Genomic DNA, 17,399 nt, shown 5'->3' on the forward strand with positions numbered 1-17,399 from the left:
GGGTGGTGGGCGGGGGGGGTTATTAGATGTGATTGCGTACTGCGTTAAAAACCCCAGGAGTGTTAATCTCTCATCGCTCTGGTTTTCATATTTGCTGCAAATGGGGACTAATTCAACATGCAAACAGCTGATAATGCACCGTGGGAGGCTTGTGTTTGTCGGGAGCGACGAGGGAGGTTATATATCAGCGGTGGGAGAAATAATGATCTGATTTTACTTTAGTTAACCACTATATTCTGGCCAAAAAAAAACACAGCTCAAATCTACAAGCTCACGCAACGCGTTGTGAGCTTGTAGATTGTTGCTATTTTTGTGGAGAGTTTTGGTGTATACGGGGGGGAAAAAAGCAGTCCAAGTACCGAGCCAACCAGGTCCACTTTACCAAGTCTAGACCACAATATAAAAAGGTCTATATTCCAAATTTGACTTGAGTAGAAAGTACAAAAGTATTGGCAACAAAATATACTTAAAGTGCCAAAGTAAAAGCCCGTAACGTTTTCAAGGTTTTCAAAAATAGCCGATCTGCTATTTTCAAATGGACTTAATTATTGTAGTGGAGTAAAACATATTTATATTATTACGCCTGAGATGCAGTGGAGGATAAGTATAAAGCACCACAAAATTGTACTTAAAGCACCGTACTCGAGTAAATGTACTTAGTTACCTTCCACTACTGGGTGGGTTGTTATTATGCGGTGTCGCCCCCCGTCCCCCCGTCCCCCCCATTGAAAAACGGCCTGAGCGTTTGTTTCGGGGGGGCCATATTTCACGGTGACTCGCGGAGAGATGGGACGACTGTATTGTGGGGAGATAGTAATGGTCACGTTCACTTTGAGAGTTTTAGTAGCCATATTTCCCTGACCTTAACCCATTAAGACCTGGAACTGTGTCATTTTTTGATTTGAGCTAAAAAGCATTATTTTACACTTTGGGCTATTCAATGATAGCAGATCTACAAGCTCATAGCGCGGCACCGAGTGCCGCGCTACGAGCTTGTAGATCTGCTATTTTAGAAAAATCGTGAAAATGTGTGCAAATCTTTGAATATATATATTTTTAAAGCGAATATTTTTAACTCAAATCTTTGCTTCTGGGGGTCCCTGGAACAACATTTTTGATGGGGGTCCGCGGCCAAATATATATATCATGTTGGGGGTCCTTGACATGAAAAAGATTGAGCACCACTGATATAGAAACATACGTTTTTCAGAAAACTGTTGAGATTTAGGAGACATGTAGAATCGGCTTCAGGTCTCAATGGGTTAAGAACTCCTGTGTTATTCATCTTGGGGCGGGCTGACTGCGACTGGCCATGGGATGAAATATATGCCGGGCCCGCTTGATAAATGTCCATGGAGGGGGGGGGGGGGGGTAAGAGAGAGAGAGACGGGGAAGGCTGCGTGGCGTTTTATTTTATCAGCGTACGTGCCACGTGGACGAGCAGAAGGGAAGAGCAGGTATATCATGGCTGTCGGGCAGAAACCTCTTATCTTCATATTCTAACTCTTTATGGTTTTTTTTTCGTATATTAACCCTTTAACCCATTGAGACCTGAAACCGATTCTACATGTCTCCTAAATCCCAACAGTTTTCTGAAAAACGCATGTTTCTATATCAGTGGTGCTCAATCTTTTTCATGTCAAGGACCCCCAAAATGATATGTTTTTGGCCGCGGACCCCCATCAAAATATTTTGTTCCAGGGACCCCCCAGAAGCACAGATTTGAGTTAAAAATGTTCGCTTTAAAAATATATATATTCAGAAGATTTGCACACATTTTCACGATTTTTCAAAAATAGCAGATCTACAAGCTCGTAGCGCGGCACTCGGTGCCGCGCTACGAGCTTGTATATCTGCTATTTTTGAATAGCCCAAAGTGTAAAATAATGCATTTTAGCTCAAATCTAAAAATGACACAGTTCCAGGTCTTAATGGTTTAAGACCTGAGGCGATTCTTAAAAATGTTTTCTAAATCCTAACAGTTTTTTGAAAAAAAATCACACAAAGTAGCAGATCTGCTACTTTTGATGCTTTTGAATTCGATCCCAATACAAAACGCATACTGTACATACAGATAGCGCGTACAGTACAGTATATGCGTATACACGTATATATCTTGATTATTTTGACCTGTGTTCTTCGTCGGGTCCGAGGGCCACCAGGGGGTCCAAATGTACCCTTTACAGGTCTGTAAATCTTCAGTTAAATGAACACATCTTACAGAGTTTTACCGTGTAGATTGCGGGTCCCAGGGATAAAACAAAGGTTTCAAATCGGGGTCCGTGGTCTAGTGGGTCGGCATTTTTGTATGTTTAAGTTAATGCCCTTCTTCGCCATACAGTGTCTCACACAAGTACCAACAAAAGCTCTTCTATTTTAGCTATTTTCGATTAATTGAGTGATTTGAAGCGTGAAGTGTTTAAGTGTGTCTTTGGGTTTTATAAACTATAGCAGTGGTTCTCAAACTTTTTCATGTCTAGGACCCCCAAATTGACACTTATTAGCCCGCGGACCCCCATTTAAAAAGATAAGCCAGGGACCCCCATAAGAGAAGATTTTTTACGGCTCTAGCAGTGATTCTTAATTATTGTAATTTAAGGACCCCCTCAGTTTGACATGCATTAGGCTACGGACCCCCATTTAATGGCATTTCTATCTCTGGGACCCCAATTCATATTGTAAAATCAATGTTAATTTAACTCTGAGAGTGTACAAATGGAACCAAATGGACCCGTTAGGGTCCACTTGGTTCCATTTGTACACTCTCAGAGTTACAGACCCATAAGGGTTCATTTGGTTCCTATAAATCATTTAGCTGGGGACCCCCTGGTATCCCCTCAAGTACCCCTGGGGGTCCCCGGACCCCACTTTGAGAACCAATGAACTAGAGCAGGGGTCTTCAACAGGGGGTCCTCAGAGTTACTGCAGGGGGGCCGCCAAATCTTTGCGTGATAGGATATTTATTTTACATTAACCACTTGAACCCTAGTAACCCTTGTAGATCGGCTGTTTTTGGCAAAGAGGTTTGGTGTAGCGGGAAGAAAGAGCAGACCAAGTACAAGTTTTCTAAGTATTGAGGGTTTAACCCTTTAAGACTGGGAACGCATCTGTGTCACTTTAGGTTTCTTTGGCGGTGCCGCGCTACAGCTTGTAGATCTGCTATTTTTGAAAAATCGTGAAAATGTGTGCAAATCTTTGAATATATATTTTTAAGACATTTTTAGGTCTTAATGGGTTAAAGGAGTAGTTCACCCCAAAAATGACTTATTTTCTATCAATTGCACACCCCATGAAGCCTTGAATCCATGGATTTATTTTTGTTTTTGTGGCATCCCCGTCTCCTACCGGCTAATGTATCGGGTAGGAGACACAAAGTAAATTATTTGTGTCTCCTACCGGATACACACCCGGTCATCAAATTATTGGCTTAGGAATGCCACAAAAACAAAAATAAATCCATGAATTCAAGGCTTCATGGGGTGTGCAATTGATAGAAAATAAGTAACTTTTTGGGTGAACTCCTCCTTTAAGTGGTGAACTGTCTGAAAATACACATTAACATGAATCCAACACAACACTGATGACAGTGCTGTCAAACAAGTCTATGAAGCTGTCTATGAAATCTATTAAAAAAAAAGGGAAATCTGCAAACACAATTTCATATAGTATGTAGTGTGGAGGGGGGTCCCTGCGTCATTCTCTCGCTCAGCTAAGGGGGTCCTTGGCCTGAAAAACCTTGGAAGACCACCGAACTAGAGGCCCTCTCGCACCTACGTCGCACAGCCGATCCGTCCAATATGTCTGAGTCACGTGTCTTTGTCAGAGAGGGTTCTTGAAATGAGAAAACGGCTGAGAATATCACTGCTCTAGCCCATTAACCCATTGAGACCTGAAGCCGATTCTACATGTCTCCTAAATCTCAGTATTCTGAAAAACGTATGTTTCTATATCAGGGGTGCTCAATCTTTTTCATGTCAAGGACCGCCACAATGTATATGTATTTGGCCGCGGACCCCCATCAAAATATTGTGTTCCAGGGACCCCCCAGAAGCAAAGATTTGAGTTAAAAATGTTCGCTTTAAAAATATATATATTCAAAGATTTGCACACTAAGGCTGCAACTAACGATTAATTCCATAATCGATGAATCGGGCGATTATTTAAACGATTAATCGATTAATCGGATTATCGCACTTATTAAGCAATTACCTTATAATTTTGAAGTTTAAGGCATGTTCTATCTAAAAATAAAGACAATTTGTAGTTTTGTAGAAATATTAGACCTTAATTGTCGAATGTTTAAGCATGTTCTAATCATGTATACTTTAATTTACTTAAACACTTTCCAATTTTATTTTATTTTTTTACATTTTGGATAAAATAGCCAATTTTACATTGAATTAATTACATTCCATTATCGATTAATCGATTATCGATTAATCGATTATCAAATTAGTTGGCAACTAATTTAGTAATCGATTATTAATCGATTAATCGATTAGTTGTTGCAGCCTTATTGCACACATTTTCACGATTTTTCAAAAATAGCAGATCTACAAGCTCGTAGCGCGGCACTCGGTGCCGCGCTATGAGCTTGTATATCTGCTATTTTTGAATAGCCAAAGTGTAAAATAATACTTTTTAGCTCAAATCTAAAAATGAGACAGTTCCAGGTCTCAATGGGTTAAGACCTGGAACGCATCTGTGTCACCTTAGATTTCTTTGGCTATTCAAAAATAGCAGATCTACAAGTTCGTAGCGCGGCACTCGGTATATCTGCTATTTTTGAAAAATCTTGAAAAACATTTTTTTTTTTTTTTTTTTCAAAAAAACTGTTAGGATTTAGATTTTTTGTTAAAGAATGGCCTCAGGTCTTAATGGGCTAGCTGAAGCACTGGTACAACCATCGCCGCCGTCGCCAAGGACATGAACAGCCAGGCCCACGCCATGTCACACTGATGTCAGGGACATAACGCATCCCTGACCAGCGTTAATGAGCCAATCCCAGCACTCTAAACTCAAGTTCACACACAGAGAGAGAGAGAATCGAAAAAGTACTCAATTCTATCACTTAAGTAAAAGTATCAATACTGCAATGTAGAAACACTCTGTCACAAGTAAAAAGTCCGGTAATCAAAATGTACTTGAAGTACAAAAGTAATGGCATCAAAATATACTTAAAGTACCAAAAGTAAAAGTACTCATCATGCAGAATGATCTGTTTCACGGGTATCATAGTATAAAATGTATTCAAATCTTTTGAAGATGGCAGATCTGCAAGCTTGTAGATCGGCTGTTTTCAAAGATAAAATGGGGCCGAAGAGGTTAATGCAAGGTTTTGTAGTAATTATTCAAATCTACAAAGTAACTAGTAACTAACGTTTCAAATGATTGCAGTGGAGTAAAAAATACAATACGTGCCTCTAAGATTTAGTTGAGTAGAAAAGTATAAAATAAAAAAAATACCTCTAGTACTTGAGTAAATGTACTTAGTTACTTTCCACCACTGATGGAGAGAGAGGAGGGGGGGGGGGCAGTGAGAGACTTGCACAGGGTCAGCTAATCACATCCATAGTTTATCAGGAAGCCGGTGTCAATCAGACGGAGGGGGAGAGTGAGGTCATGGACTAAGAATGGAAAAGGGCTTCACTCTGCCAATTATGTCAAGTGTTAGAGAGTGACTGGGCCATGAGTACCTCAGAGGAGAGAGAGAGAGAGAGAGGATAGAGAGAGAGAGGATAGAGGAAAGAGAGATACGGAGACAAGGTGAGAGAGAAAGAGAGACACGGACAGAGAGAGAGAGAGAGCACCAGAGGCGGAATAAAGTCGAGCTCATCCAATTATAAAACCTGATTAGCCGTGTCAATTAACCCATTGAGACCTGAAGCCGATTCTACATGTCTCCTGAATCTCAGCAGTATCCTGAAAAACGTTTATTTCTATATCAGTGGTGCTCAATCTTTTTCATGTCAAGGACCCCCAAAATGATATGTTTTTAGCCGCGGACCCCCATCAAAATATCTTGTTCCAGGGACCCCCAGAAGCAAAGATTTGAGTTAAAAATGTTCGCTTTAAAAATATATATATATTCATAGATTTGCACACATTTTCACGATTTTTCAAAAATAGCAGATCTACAAGCTCATAGCGCGGCACTCGGTGCCGCGCTACGAGCTTGTAGATCTGCTATTTTTGAAAAGCCCAAAGTGTAAAATAATGCTCTTTTAGCTCAAATCTAAACATGACACAGTTCCAGGTCTTAATGGGTTAAACCGTGATGGACGTCCTTTCAATTATTTGTCCGGCTTCATGGAAATCGATGCGCGGGGGGGGGGGGGGGCAGCAAAGGGCCGCGAGCCGAGCCGAGCGAGCGAGCGGCCTCTGCGGTTTGAGTGGGTCCGATCGTTGCGCTGTCACACCTGGTGGCCCAGATAAGAACTTCAGTCAGCGATGCCACTGATAAAGCCCAGAAGAGATTACGGAGTCGGACAAAAGGCACAGAGTGACAGAGAGGAAAAGCGATAGCGGAGACGGAGATGCTTGTCTGTGTTTGGGTCAGAGACGCTATGGAAAGGGGGGTAGAAGATATTGGATCTTTTGCGTCAGAGGTCAGCTCGCTGCCTTTTTTTTGGTTTGAGACCCTCTAACGGCGAACAACGAGCAGGGCCGTGTTGATCCACCCGAGCCCACTGGAGCCGTCTCCTTGCCACCGGTCCAATTTAACTATTCAAGTACTGTACTTTCAGTTCATATCTGAGGTATCTGTTTTTACTTTACTTGAGTACATAAATATATATATACTTTACACTTCTACTCCGCAACATTTCTGAGGCAAATATTGTACTTTTTACTCCACTGAAAATATTTGACAACTGTAGTTACGAGTTACCTTGCAGATTTATGTCATTAGACAACATACATTAACCACTTAACCGCGTGCAGCCACTGCCAGGGATTTTTCGATTTTCTTACCTTTTCAAGTAGTCACAGAATATTTATCTCCGGTATGATCGATCCCCTGATCGTTGGTAATCACAGGGGCTTTCACTGTGCTTCCGTGAGAAGAAAGAAAATGTCGACGCGACGCCCCGTTAGCTTGTTATAGGCCGTTGTAAATAGCAGGTATCGTCAAAAATACATACAGTAGTAAAACACAGGAGGCGAGATACAGGCGATTTCCCAACCAGGAAGTGAATGGAGCACCACTTCTAGATTGTCTCAATGACGTTAAAACCTGGATGGCTTTTAACTTTCTTAGTGTCAATGAAAAAAAGACAGAGGTCATAGTGTTTGGGCCTAGTGGTCCTGGCATTATACCCACCAATCTGGGCCCTCTACAGTCTTATGTGAAACCTGTCGTCTCCAACCTTGGAGTCAAATTTGACAATGTACTCAAGTTAGACAAACAGGTAAATGCTGTGGTCAGCTCCAGCTTCTATCATCTGAGACTGCTTGCCCGAATTAAGCCAGTTCTGTCGTTCAATGACTTTGAGCGTGTCATTCACGCCTTTATTACCACACGTCTGGACTACTGCAACGCGCTGTATGTCGGGCTAAATCAAGCCTCCTTGGCACGCCTGCAGCTAGTCCAAAATTCTGCGGCACGCCTCCTGACAGGAACCAGTAGGCGTGAGCACATTACGCCCGTGCTGGCCTCACTCCACTGGTTACCTGTTCGTTTCAGAATTGATTTTAAAATGTTATTGTTTGTTTTTAAATCCCTGAATGGCTTGGCACCCCAGTACCTCTCTGACCTCATAAAGGTCTACCCCCCTAAGGTCACTGCGGTCTGCCGGCCAGCTAAATCTTGAGGTCACAGTAAAGACCAAATTAAAGACCAGAGGCGACCGAGCCTTTGCTGCCATAGCCCCTTCACTATGGAATGCGCTCCCCCCCCCCATGTTAAAATGGCCCCCACCATTGAGACTTTTAAATCTCGGCTTAAGACACATCTTTATGCCTTGGCTTTTTCACCCCCCTTGAGAGTTTCTGTGGTCTATGTCTTATTGTTCTTTGTGTGTCCTTGCTGGTGTTTTTTTTGTGTCTTAGCATATTTTAACAGTGTATTTTGCATGATTTTCTGTACAGCACTTTGTAAACCCTGGTTGTGAAACATGCTATATAAATAAAGGGGATTGGATTGGATTGGAGCAGTAAATCTTGGGATCACGTGATCTCCTGGTTCTGCGTGCGTCTGGGGATGAAATGGTCACTCATGTGTTAGCGAAGAGCGCCATCTAGTGGAAACGCCAACAAACAAAAAAAACGTTGTCAAAATCGTCCTTGGCAGTGTGGGCCTTTTTGGGGGGAAAAAAGTCGTAAAAGTTGTCCTTGGCAGAGTTAAGATGAAGTATTAGTACTTCATCAACCGAAAAAATTGCTGATCTATAAGCTCATATCACCACACTGAGAGAGTGAGCGAGAGAGGGGGGTAGAGAGAAAAAGCGAGAGAGAGAGAGAGAAAACAACAGTGACTATCCCATTAAGACCTGGAACGCATCTGTGTCACTTTAGATTTCTTTGGCTACTCAAAAATAGCAGATATACAAGCTCATAGCGCGGCACTCGGTGCCGCGCTATGAGCTTGTAGATCTGCTATTTTTGAAAAATCTTGTTTTTTTTTCGTTTTTTTTTTCAAAAAACTGTTAGGATTTAGATTTTTTTTAAGAATGGCCTCAGGTCTTAATGGGCTAAGGGAAGGATGCATGCATCGGCGTGTGTGTGTGTGTGTATGTGAGTATCCAGCAGTCAGTATGGAGGATTTGCATCGCAGCAATCAGCGCCACAATAACAGTTCTGCATGGTTCTCTTCTAAACCCAGCGGATGTTGGTCGGGGATGTGACATATTTTAATGAACATCCCGGCGCTATGGCGTCTTTCTGCCGCTGCTGTGTGTACACACACACACACACACACCCTGCTTCCCAGTCGCTCGGCACGAGGTGTGTGTGTGTGTGTGTGTGTGTGTGTGTGTGTGTGTGCGCGCGCCTCAGCTTCGGAAATACCGATTTGACAACTTTTAATTGGTGTTAATAAACCTGTGACTGCACGAACGGCACAATTTAATTAGTGGAAATGCTAAGACTATAAGGTGGGAAACGGTCGGAACGCAACTGGAATCCTGCTCTTGTTTTTTTTTTTATCTCGCCTTCCTGCTGTCTGTCTGTCTTTCTCTTCCTCTTTTTTTCCCGTCTTTCATCTCATTTCATCCATTTGTCCTTGTAGTCTCCCCCCCCCCCCCCCCCCCCGCCTAAAAAATCCATTCCGTTTCTTTCCAAAACAAAGCCTCCTGACATACTAGCGGTCTTTAACCCTTTGAGACCGGGAACGCAATCTGTGTGTCATTTTTTTAAGATTTCTTTGGGCTATTCAAAAATAGCAGATCTACAAGCTCATGCCGCGCTATGAGCTTTGTAGATCTGCTATTTTTCGAAAAACCGTGACCATTTTGTGCAAAATCTTTGCTTCTGGGGGATTCTACGAATGTCTTCTAAATCCTAACAGTTTCTTTTGAAAAAAAAACCTATGTTGCTATAATATCAGTGGTTCTCAAACTTTTTTCATGTCGAGGAGCCCCAAAATTATATGTATTTGGCCGCGGACCCCCCCCCCCCCCATCTCAAAATATGCTCTTCCAGGGACCCCCCAGAAGCAAAGATTTGAGTAAAAAATTGTGTTAAAAAAATACATACACATATAATCAACGATTTTCAAAAAAAAAAGTCACGATTTTCAAAAATAGCAGATCTGCAAGCTCCGCGCTATGAGCTTGCAGATCTGCTATTTTCGAATACCCCTAAGAAATGTAAAAAATGACACACGGATGCGTTCCCGGTCTTAGAGGGTTAAGAGAAATGCCAGAATCTATTTCATGGGTGATTATCTCGGGGAAAAATCTGATACCTTAAGTAGTGGGATTATGGCTGCTGTGCGCGAGGTTGTGAGGGGGCAACCATCATATCAACGCCAGAGAGCTCTGCTGACATGTAATCAATGGTGAATGACTTGCAGCTGACCAGACGCAGCAAACTGCGGATCATGTGTTGTCTTATATTGACGTCATACAAACCTTACAGTGTGTAGGCTACTGGTCATTCTCATGGGACCTGTCTGTCTGTCTGTCTGTCTGTCTGTCTGTCTGTCTGTCTGTGTGTCTCTCTCCAAGTCAGTCCTTGGAGTGGCTAGCACCACTCAAAAACTAAAACAAATCTCAGTACTGCTTCCAGGGCTGGTGGTTGGACAGAGGGGTTTAAGTGAGAACAGAGCCCTCACAGCCCCCACAAAGCAGCTGCTGAACAAGGAGCCCGACCGCGGCTGCATCTCTCATTAACGTCCCCACATCCAATTGTCTTGGAGGGCTAAAGGGCCGGCAGCCCACAGCCTAATATTTGGACTTCGCTCTGCCTCTGCTGAGATGTGGCTGCAGACCAAAAAAAAGCAACACCACACAGTGTTGCCAGATTTTGCGAGAGAAATAAATAACCAGGTCTTTTGAAAAGAAACGACTAGGCTACGGCTATTTGAAAATAGACGATGTACAGTACAAGCTCACAATGCGCAGCGATGGGGGGGGGGGCAATTTTGGGATACATTTGAAATAGTTTTAGATGGGGGGGCGGGGGGGGGGGGCATGGACAAATGCATATTAATATGGGGGTCCTTGACATGAAAATGTTTAAGAACCATGGTTTAGACGACATTAGGAAACAAGCCAAAATAAGCAACTACACTTTAGAAACAAGCCCAAAAAAACGCAAACCGCAACTACCAATATTTACCAACATCTTTACAGAAAAACAAGCCCCAAAGACGCTTATAATAAGCGGACATGGCAACACTGAACAAACCCCCCCCCTTGGCAAGGAGACACGGCTCCAGTGGGCTCTGTTGGATAAACACAGCCTTGCTTGTTGTTCGCCGTCTACAAAAGGCACCGACTGACCTTACCAGTGGTTGAAGAAGTACATATAAGTAAATGTAGCAATATACCACAATATAACAAAATCCTCTGTAACACGTAAAATTAAGATTTTCACTTTACTGGCAAAATGTACTTAACCCATTAAGACCGGGGACGCATCTGCGTCTCATTTTAAGATTTCTTTGGGCTATTCAAAAATAGCAGATCTACAAGCTCATAGCGTGGCACCGAGTGCCGCGCTACGAGCTTGTAGATCTGCTATTTTTGAAAAATCTTTAAAAAATATTTTCCTGATTTTTTTCAAAAAACTGTTGAGATTTAGATTTTTTTTTTAGGAATCGCCTCAGGTCTTAATGGGTTAAAGTACCAAAAGTAAAAGAACTGTATGCTTTGTCAAAATCTTTGGAAAATAGCGGATCTACAAGCTCACTACACATTGCAGTCGTTGTGAGCTTGCCTTGTAGATTGACTATTTTTGACTAGCCAAAGTATCAAATAGGGCTTAAGTGGTTAAATGCATGTTAAAAAAAAGTACAATATTTGCCTCTGAGACGTACTGTTAGTGGAGTAGAAGTGTGAAGTACTGAAAAATGGAAACACTCAAGTAAAGTAAAAGTACCTCGAGAATTGTACTCAAGTGCAGTACTTGAGTAGATGTACTTAGTTACTTCCCATCACTGCTCTTTGTCTCTCTCTATCCGTGCTGTTGGCTCACCACACTCGGGCAGCGCCTCCAGCGGCTTAACCTCTGTGCCATGCACCTCCATTCCTCAAAGCCTGACTGAGTGAGTCTGTTCCCTTCTGCTGCTGTGCTGAGTCGACGGTACCACGCCCCCGTTGCCCATGGGCACAATGGGCTGCCGCAAAGCCCCCGGAAAGAGCCCTCCAACCAACCACACCTCCGCCACCACATTCACCCCGCGCAGGGCTCGAGAGGCAGCCGTGGAAAATCCCATCGCTCCCTCAATATACGCACGCACGCACGCACGCACGTGCGTGCACACACACACACACACGGCGATGTTTGTCAAGGCTTAGCAGGCATCTATCTCTCTGCGCTTTTTGAGAGAGACTCAATAAGAGTTGCCAGAATTTCATAAGCAAATCCCCTCATTTGTTTATGGTCATCCTCTGGGATTGTGTGTGTGTGTGTGTGTGTGTGTGTGTGTGTGTGTGCGCGCGCTTGCATGCGTGTGTGTCCATCCGTGCGTATGTGTGTGTGTGTGTGTGTGTGTGTGTGTGTGTGTGCGCGTACACATTGTGTGAGAGAAGGAAACGGTGTGTGTGTGTGTAGACATTTTGTGTGTCCGTGGGTGCCTGTGTTAAGTGTTTATTTATGTAATAGCTACAGTGTTTATTTGATCCAGTCGCTCAGCACTGGCTTGCCGTATGCTAATCCTGAGAGGATGCTTAACCCTTTGAGGCCGGGAAGGGAACGCATGTGTGTCATTTTAAGATTTCTTTGGCTAGTCAAAAATCGTGAAAATGTGTGCAAATCTTTTATATACATTTTTAACTCAAACCTTTGCTTCTGGTGGTTCCTGGAACAAAATATTATTATTATATATTAGACAAATACATATTATTTTGGGGGTCCTTGACAAGAAAAAAGTTAGAAAACCATTGATAATATAGCAACATAAGAAAAAAAGAAGAAAAAAAAACTTTAGGAAAAAAACCTGTTAGGATTTAGAAGACATTTGTAAAATCCCCAGAAGCAAAGATTTGAGTTAAAAACGTTCGCTTTAAAAAAGCATATATATTTTCAAACTAAAGATTTGCACACATTTTCACGATTTAAAAAAAAAATAATCACACCTGTGTGAAGGTAGCGGCGCCTTTGATACATTTTGTCATCAATAAGTGTTTATATTATAATGTGTTTATAGCCACGTGTCACGTGAAGCTTGACCAATCACTTTGTTGACGTGTCTGACCAATCAGAACGTTGACGCAAAAGCCAGCTAGCGCCGCTAAAAATAGCAGATCTACAAGCTCGTAGCGCGGCACTCTGTGCCGCGCTACGAGCTTGTAGATCTTCTATTTTTATATAGCCAAAGAAATCTTAAAATGACACACAGATGCGTTCCCGGTCTCAAAGGGTTAAGGAAGTGGTGCTTTTTGATGTCTTGTGGTTTGTCCTCAGCTCCGTGTTGAGGCAGAGGCAGCTATTTCGGTTGCTTACGTAAGGGTTTTAGAGCTGAACTAGCCTCGTCTCCTTCCAAACACTGTGTCGGTGGAAACCTTGTACGTTCCAAAACTGTTACTTTTCAGGAAATTGTGTTCCAGTGGATCCAATGTAAGTCAGTGGTGTAAAGTAACTAAGTACATTTACTCAAGTACTGTACTTAAGTACAATTTCGACATATTTTTACTTTACTTGAGTGTTTCCAGTTCTACTCCACTACATCTCAGAGGCAACTATAGTGCTTTTACGCCACTGCAGTTATTTGACAACTTTAGTTACTAGTTACTTTTCAGATGATTATGAAACATACATTAACCACTTTAACCCTATTTTATACCTAGGCTATTTGAAAATAGCCGATCTACAAGCTCACAACGCGTCGCGATGAGCTTGTAGATCTGCGATTTTCAAACATTTTAGTACTTTCACTTTTGGTACTTTAAGTATATTTTGAACACAGGCCTTTTGACTTGTAACAGACTATTTCTACTTTGCATTATTGATACTTTTACTTAAGTAGAAAATGGGAGTACATTTTCCACCACTGAATGTAGTTCCCATTGAGTCACAAGCTCTTGTTAATACTTTCCATTGGTTCAATATCCATCAAATCCACAGACACTCTTGCAACCGCTGCGAGCTTATAGATTCGCTATTTTCAAAAAAAAATATGCGACACTCTTGTATGACGAAGGTCATTAACCCATTAAGACCTGAAGCCGATTCTACATGTCCCACTCCCAACAATATTCTGAAAATCGTATGTTTCTATATCAGTGGTGCTCAATCTTTTTCATGTCAAGGACCCCCAAAATTATATGTATTTTGCCGCGGACCCCCATCGCAAAATATGTTGTTCCAGGGGGTCCCAGAAGCAAAGATTTGAGTAAAAAATGTCCGCTTTAAAAATACATATATTCAAAGATTTGCACACATTTTCACGATTTTTCAAAAATAGCCAAAGTGTAAAATAATGTTTTTTTTGCTCAAATCTAAAAATGACACAGATGCTTCTGAAGGTCTTAATGGGTTAAAAAAAACAGGAATATATGGAGATAGATAGAGATAGACAAGGTTTCTGCCCGACGACGGTATTTAGACATTTCGGGAGAGATGCAGTGTTTCGATGCTGAGCGAGGAATGTTGAGTTGACGCAGGGCCATTAAACAGACCTCCTACACATATTTTCCCAGGCAGAACCTTGGCAAAGACGGTGTAATAAAAATGCTAGTGCAAATGCAGCAGTGGGCATCGCTATTTATTCATTTATCCCCCCCCCCCCCCTTTTTTTCATTCATTCAACTTTTATTCAAACCTACGTGGGATGACATTGAGGGAGAGCGCCTCGTTTTCATTGCCAGACAAGTTTTTGCAGCGAAAAAACGAGAACGAGATTATTACAAATCAAAGCTCTCAGTGAATGCAATGCAATTCCTCGTTCTAGCAACTTAAAGCTACAATCCGCGACGTGTTTTAATGACGGAAAAAAAGCGGTGCAAGTACGGAGGCTAACGCAGATTCCAGTTTACTTAGTTTAAAGAAAATGGTTTACTTTAGTCTAAAATGGTAGCATTAGAACCGGGAAAGCATCTAATTCATTTTAGATTTTTGCGTTGGCTATTCCAAAATAGCAGATCTACAAGCTCACAGCGCGTCATTTTGTGCCGCTCTGTGAGCTTGTACATTACTGCTATTTTGGAATATTTTTGAAAAAAACTTGGAAGGATATAATGTCTGTTTTTGACCATGGGGACGTACTGTATATGCATGCTTCACTTTCCACACTGAAGCCTCTGGAAGCAGTCTACCACAGTGCCCTGTGTTTTGTTACTGGCGATGATTACCTCGCCCATCACTGCATTTTTTATGATAAAGTGGGTTGGCCTTCTCTCGCCGTTCGTAGAGAGCAACGTTGTATTTTATTTATTTATACGGCCTTGTGTGGTAAACTTCCTTTATCCCATTGATACCTGGAACGCATCTGTGTCACTTTAGATGTCTTTGGCTATTCAAAAATAGCAGATATACAAGCTCATAGCGCGGCACCGAGTGCCGCGCTATGAGCTTGTATATCTGCTATTTTTGAAAAATCGTAACAAATATTTTTTAAATATTTTTTTCAGATTTTTTTTTTTTAGGATTTTGAAAATGTTTAGAAGCGGCCTCAGGTCTCAATGGGTTATACCTATCCTCGCTTTTGGAACCAAAGGTTACTGGACATTCAACACGTTCACAGACACACATTAGATATACCAGTCCACGTAAGAGCAGTGAACAAGGAAAGACTGCTTTCGTGTATTACGCTTCCACACAAATGGAACGAACTTCAGGACTGCTTCATGTAACACTATGTTTATTTGTATCTGTGACATTGTAATGTGATTCAAATGTGTGTTATTGTTTTTCATTATGTATGTATTGTATTGTATATGGTGTTATCAGGGCGTCCTTGAAAAAGAGAGCTTGCTCTCAATGGGGCTTCCCTGAATAAATAAAGGAGAAAGAAAGAAAGTGTGAGAACTACTGATTCAGAAGGCCTTTGTAGCCTCTGTTAACCAGTGGTGGAAAGTAACTAAGTACATTTACTTAAGTACTGTACTTAAGCACAATTTTGAGGTATTTGTACTTTACTTGAGTATTTCCAATTTCCAATACTTTTACTTCTACTCCACTACATACTCAGAGGCAAATATTGTACTTTTTGCTTCGGAGATCGGCTATTTTCAAATAGCTTCGGAGATCGGCTATTTTCAAATATTGTAGTGCTTTTACTTTTGGTGCGTGAAGTACATTTTGATGCCAATACTTCTGTACTTTTACTCAAGTAAATGTTGAATTCTGGACTTTTAATTGTAACGGAGTATTTTTATATTGCAATATTGGTACTTTTACTTAAAGTTGTACAGTGCAAATTAAAAAAAAACGATTTTTAGCAGCCTCTGCTGGTCATTACCGTCACTGCAGGCCGTTCGTTTATTACTGCGTTACCCAGAATTCCATTCGTTTTCACCGGAAGACGGAAGCGTTTCAAAAAGCGTTCTTTTAATTGTTTTATACGATCTGTGGATCGTTTCTCTTAGCCAGTGGAGCTTTAGTTACCGTGAGCTGTGTTTTCTTTTGCTGTTGTTTTTCGTTCTTCAAATCATACAATCTCTTAAAATCAGCGTGAGTTTCCTTTTTGTTAATAGCGCGGTAGTTCCTGGCCAAACAGGAAACCGGCGCGGTAGTTCCTGGCCAAACAGGAAACCGGCGCGGTAGTTCCTGGCCAAACAGGAAACCGGCGCGGTAGTTCCTGGCCAAACAGGAAACCGGTGCATTTCCGCTTCCATTTTCCGGCCAGATGACGTCAACCCCGACAGCGTTCAATAGAAAATATATAAATAAAAGGCTTTCGGGGGTGAAATTCATGGAGTGGGTGTTGTGAAACATTCGCCACTCACAAAAGATATACAATTTAACTTTAGTTTTTATTGAAAAAGTTACCTAGTATTACTTTAAAGGAGGAGTTCACCCAAAAAATGACTTATTTTCTATCAATTACACACCCCATGAAGCCTTGATTTCATGGATTTATTTTAGTTTTTGTGGCATTCCTAAAACAATAATTTGATCATTCCGGTAGGAGGTGTCTCCTACCGGATACATTAGCCGGTAGGAGACGGGAATCAAATTATTAGCTTAGGAATGCGACAAAAACTAAAAATAATCCATGGATTCAAGGCTTCATAGGGTGTGCAATTGATAGAAAATAAGTACTTTTTTTGGGTGAACTCCTCCTTTAAGTCAAGAATTTGAGTACTTTTTCCACCACTGCTGTTACCCCCCCCCCCCCCCCCCCCAAAAAAAAAAACTAAACCCACCGTTTCTCTCCCTCTCCCCCTCTCCTCTCCTTCTCCCTCTCCTGCCGCCTCCTCCCTACTGGCGGGCCGTACGGCGCTGCGCGGTACAGCGGCGGGCGGCGCGGAGGACGTGGCGCTCTACGTGGGCATGGTGGCGGTGGCGCTGTGCCTGACCCTGCTGCTCATCGTGGTCGTGCTGGTGTACCGGCGGCGCAAGGAGGGCCTGGACGCCGACGTGGCCGACTCCTCCATCCTCACCACCGGCTTCCAGCCCATGGGCATCAAGCCCAGCAAGCCAGGTGTGTGGGCGCCGCACAGGCCGCAACGCAGCAGCAGCAGCGGCAGGCCCCCTCCCAACAGCAGTATGAACCCACCCACTGTTTCTTTATAGATGTCGTACGCTTCTCTGTCTGTCTGTCTGTCTGTCTGTCTGTCTGTCTGTCTGCAGTG

General features: G+C 42.3%; 1 protein-coding gene across 1 annotated transcript in view; it reads left to right on the top strand.

The window, feature by feature from the left end:
- Positions 1–17,399, top strand: part of unc5a (unc-5 netrin receptor A) — a gene marked incomplete at its 5' end in the record, with an annotated part of 423,634 nt that overhangs the window by 327,727 nt on the left and 78,508 nt on the right. Inside the window, one exon of the mRNA XM_084040981.1 lies at positions 17,060–17,248. Coding sequence (XP_083897107.1) covers positions 17,060–17,248 — 189 coding nt within the window. The remainder of the gene's footprint in view (positions 1–17,059; positions 17,249–17,399) is intronic.

The sequence above is a fragment of the Gymnoscopelus microlampas genome (genome assembly GCF_963454915.1).
Source record: "Gymnoscopelus microlampas genome assembly, chromosome: 18".
In the NCBI taxonomy this organism is placed as follows: domain Eukaryota; kingdom Metazoa; phylum Chordata; class Actinopteri; order Myctophiformes; family Myctophidae; genus Gymnoscopelus; species Gymnoscopelus microlampas.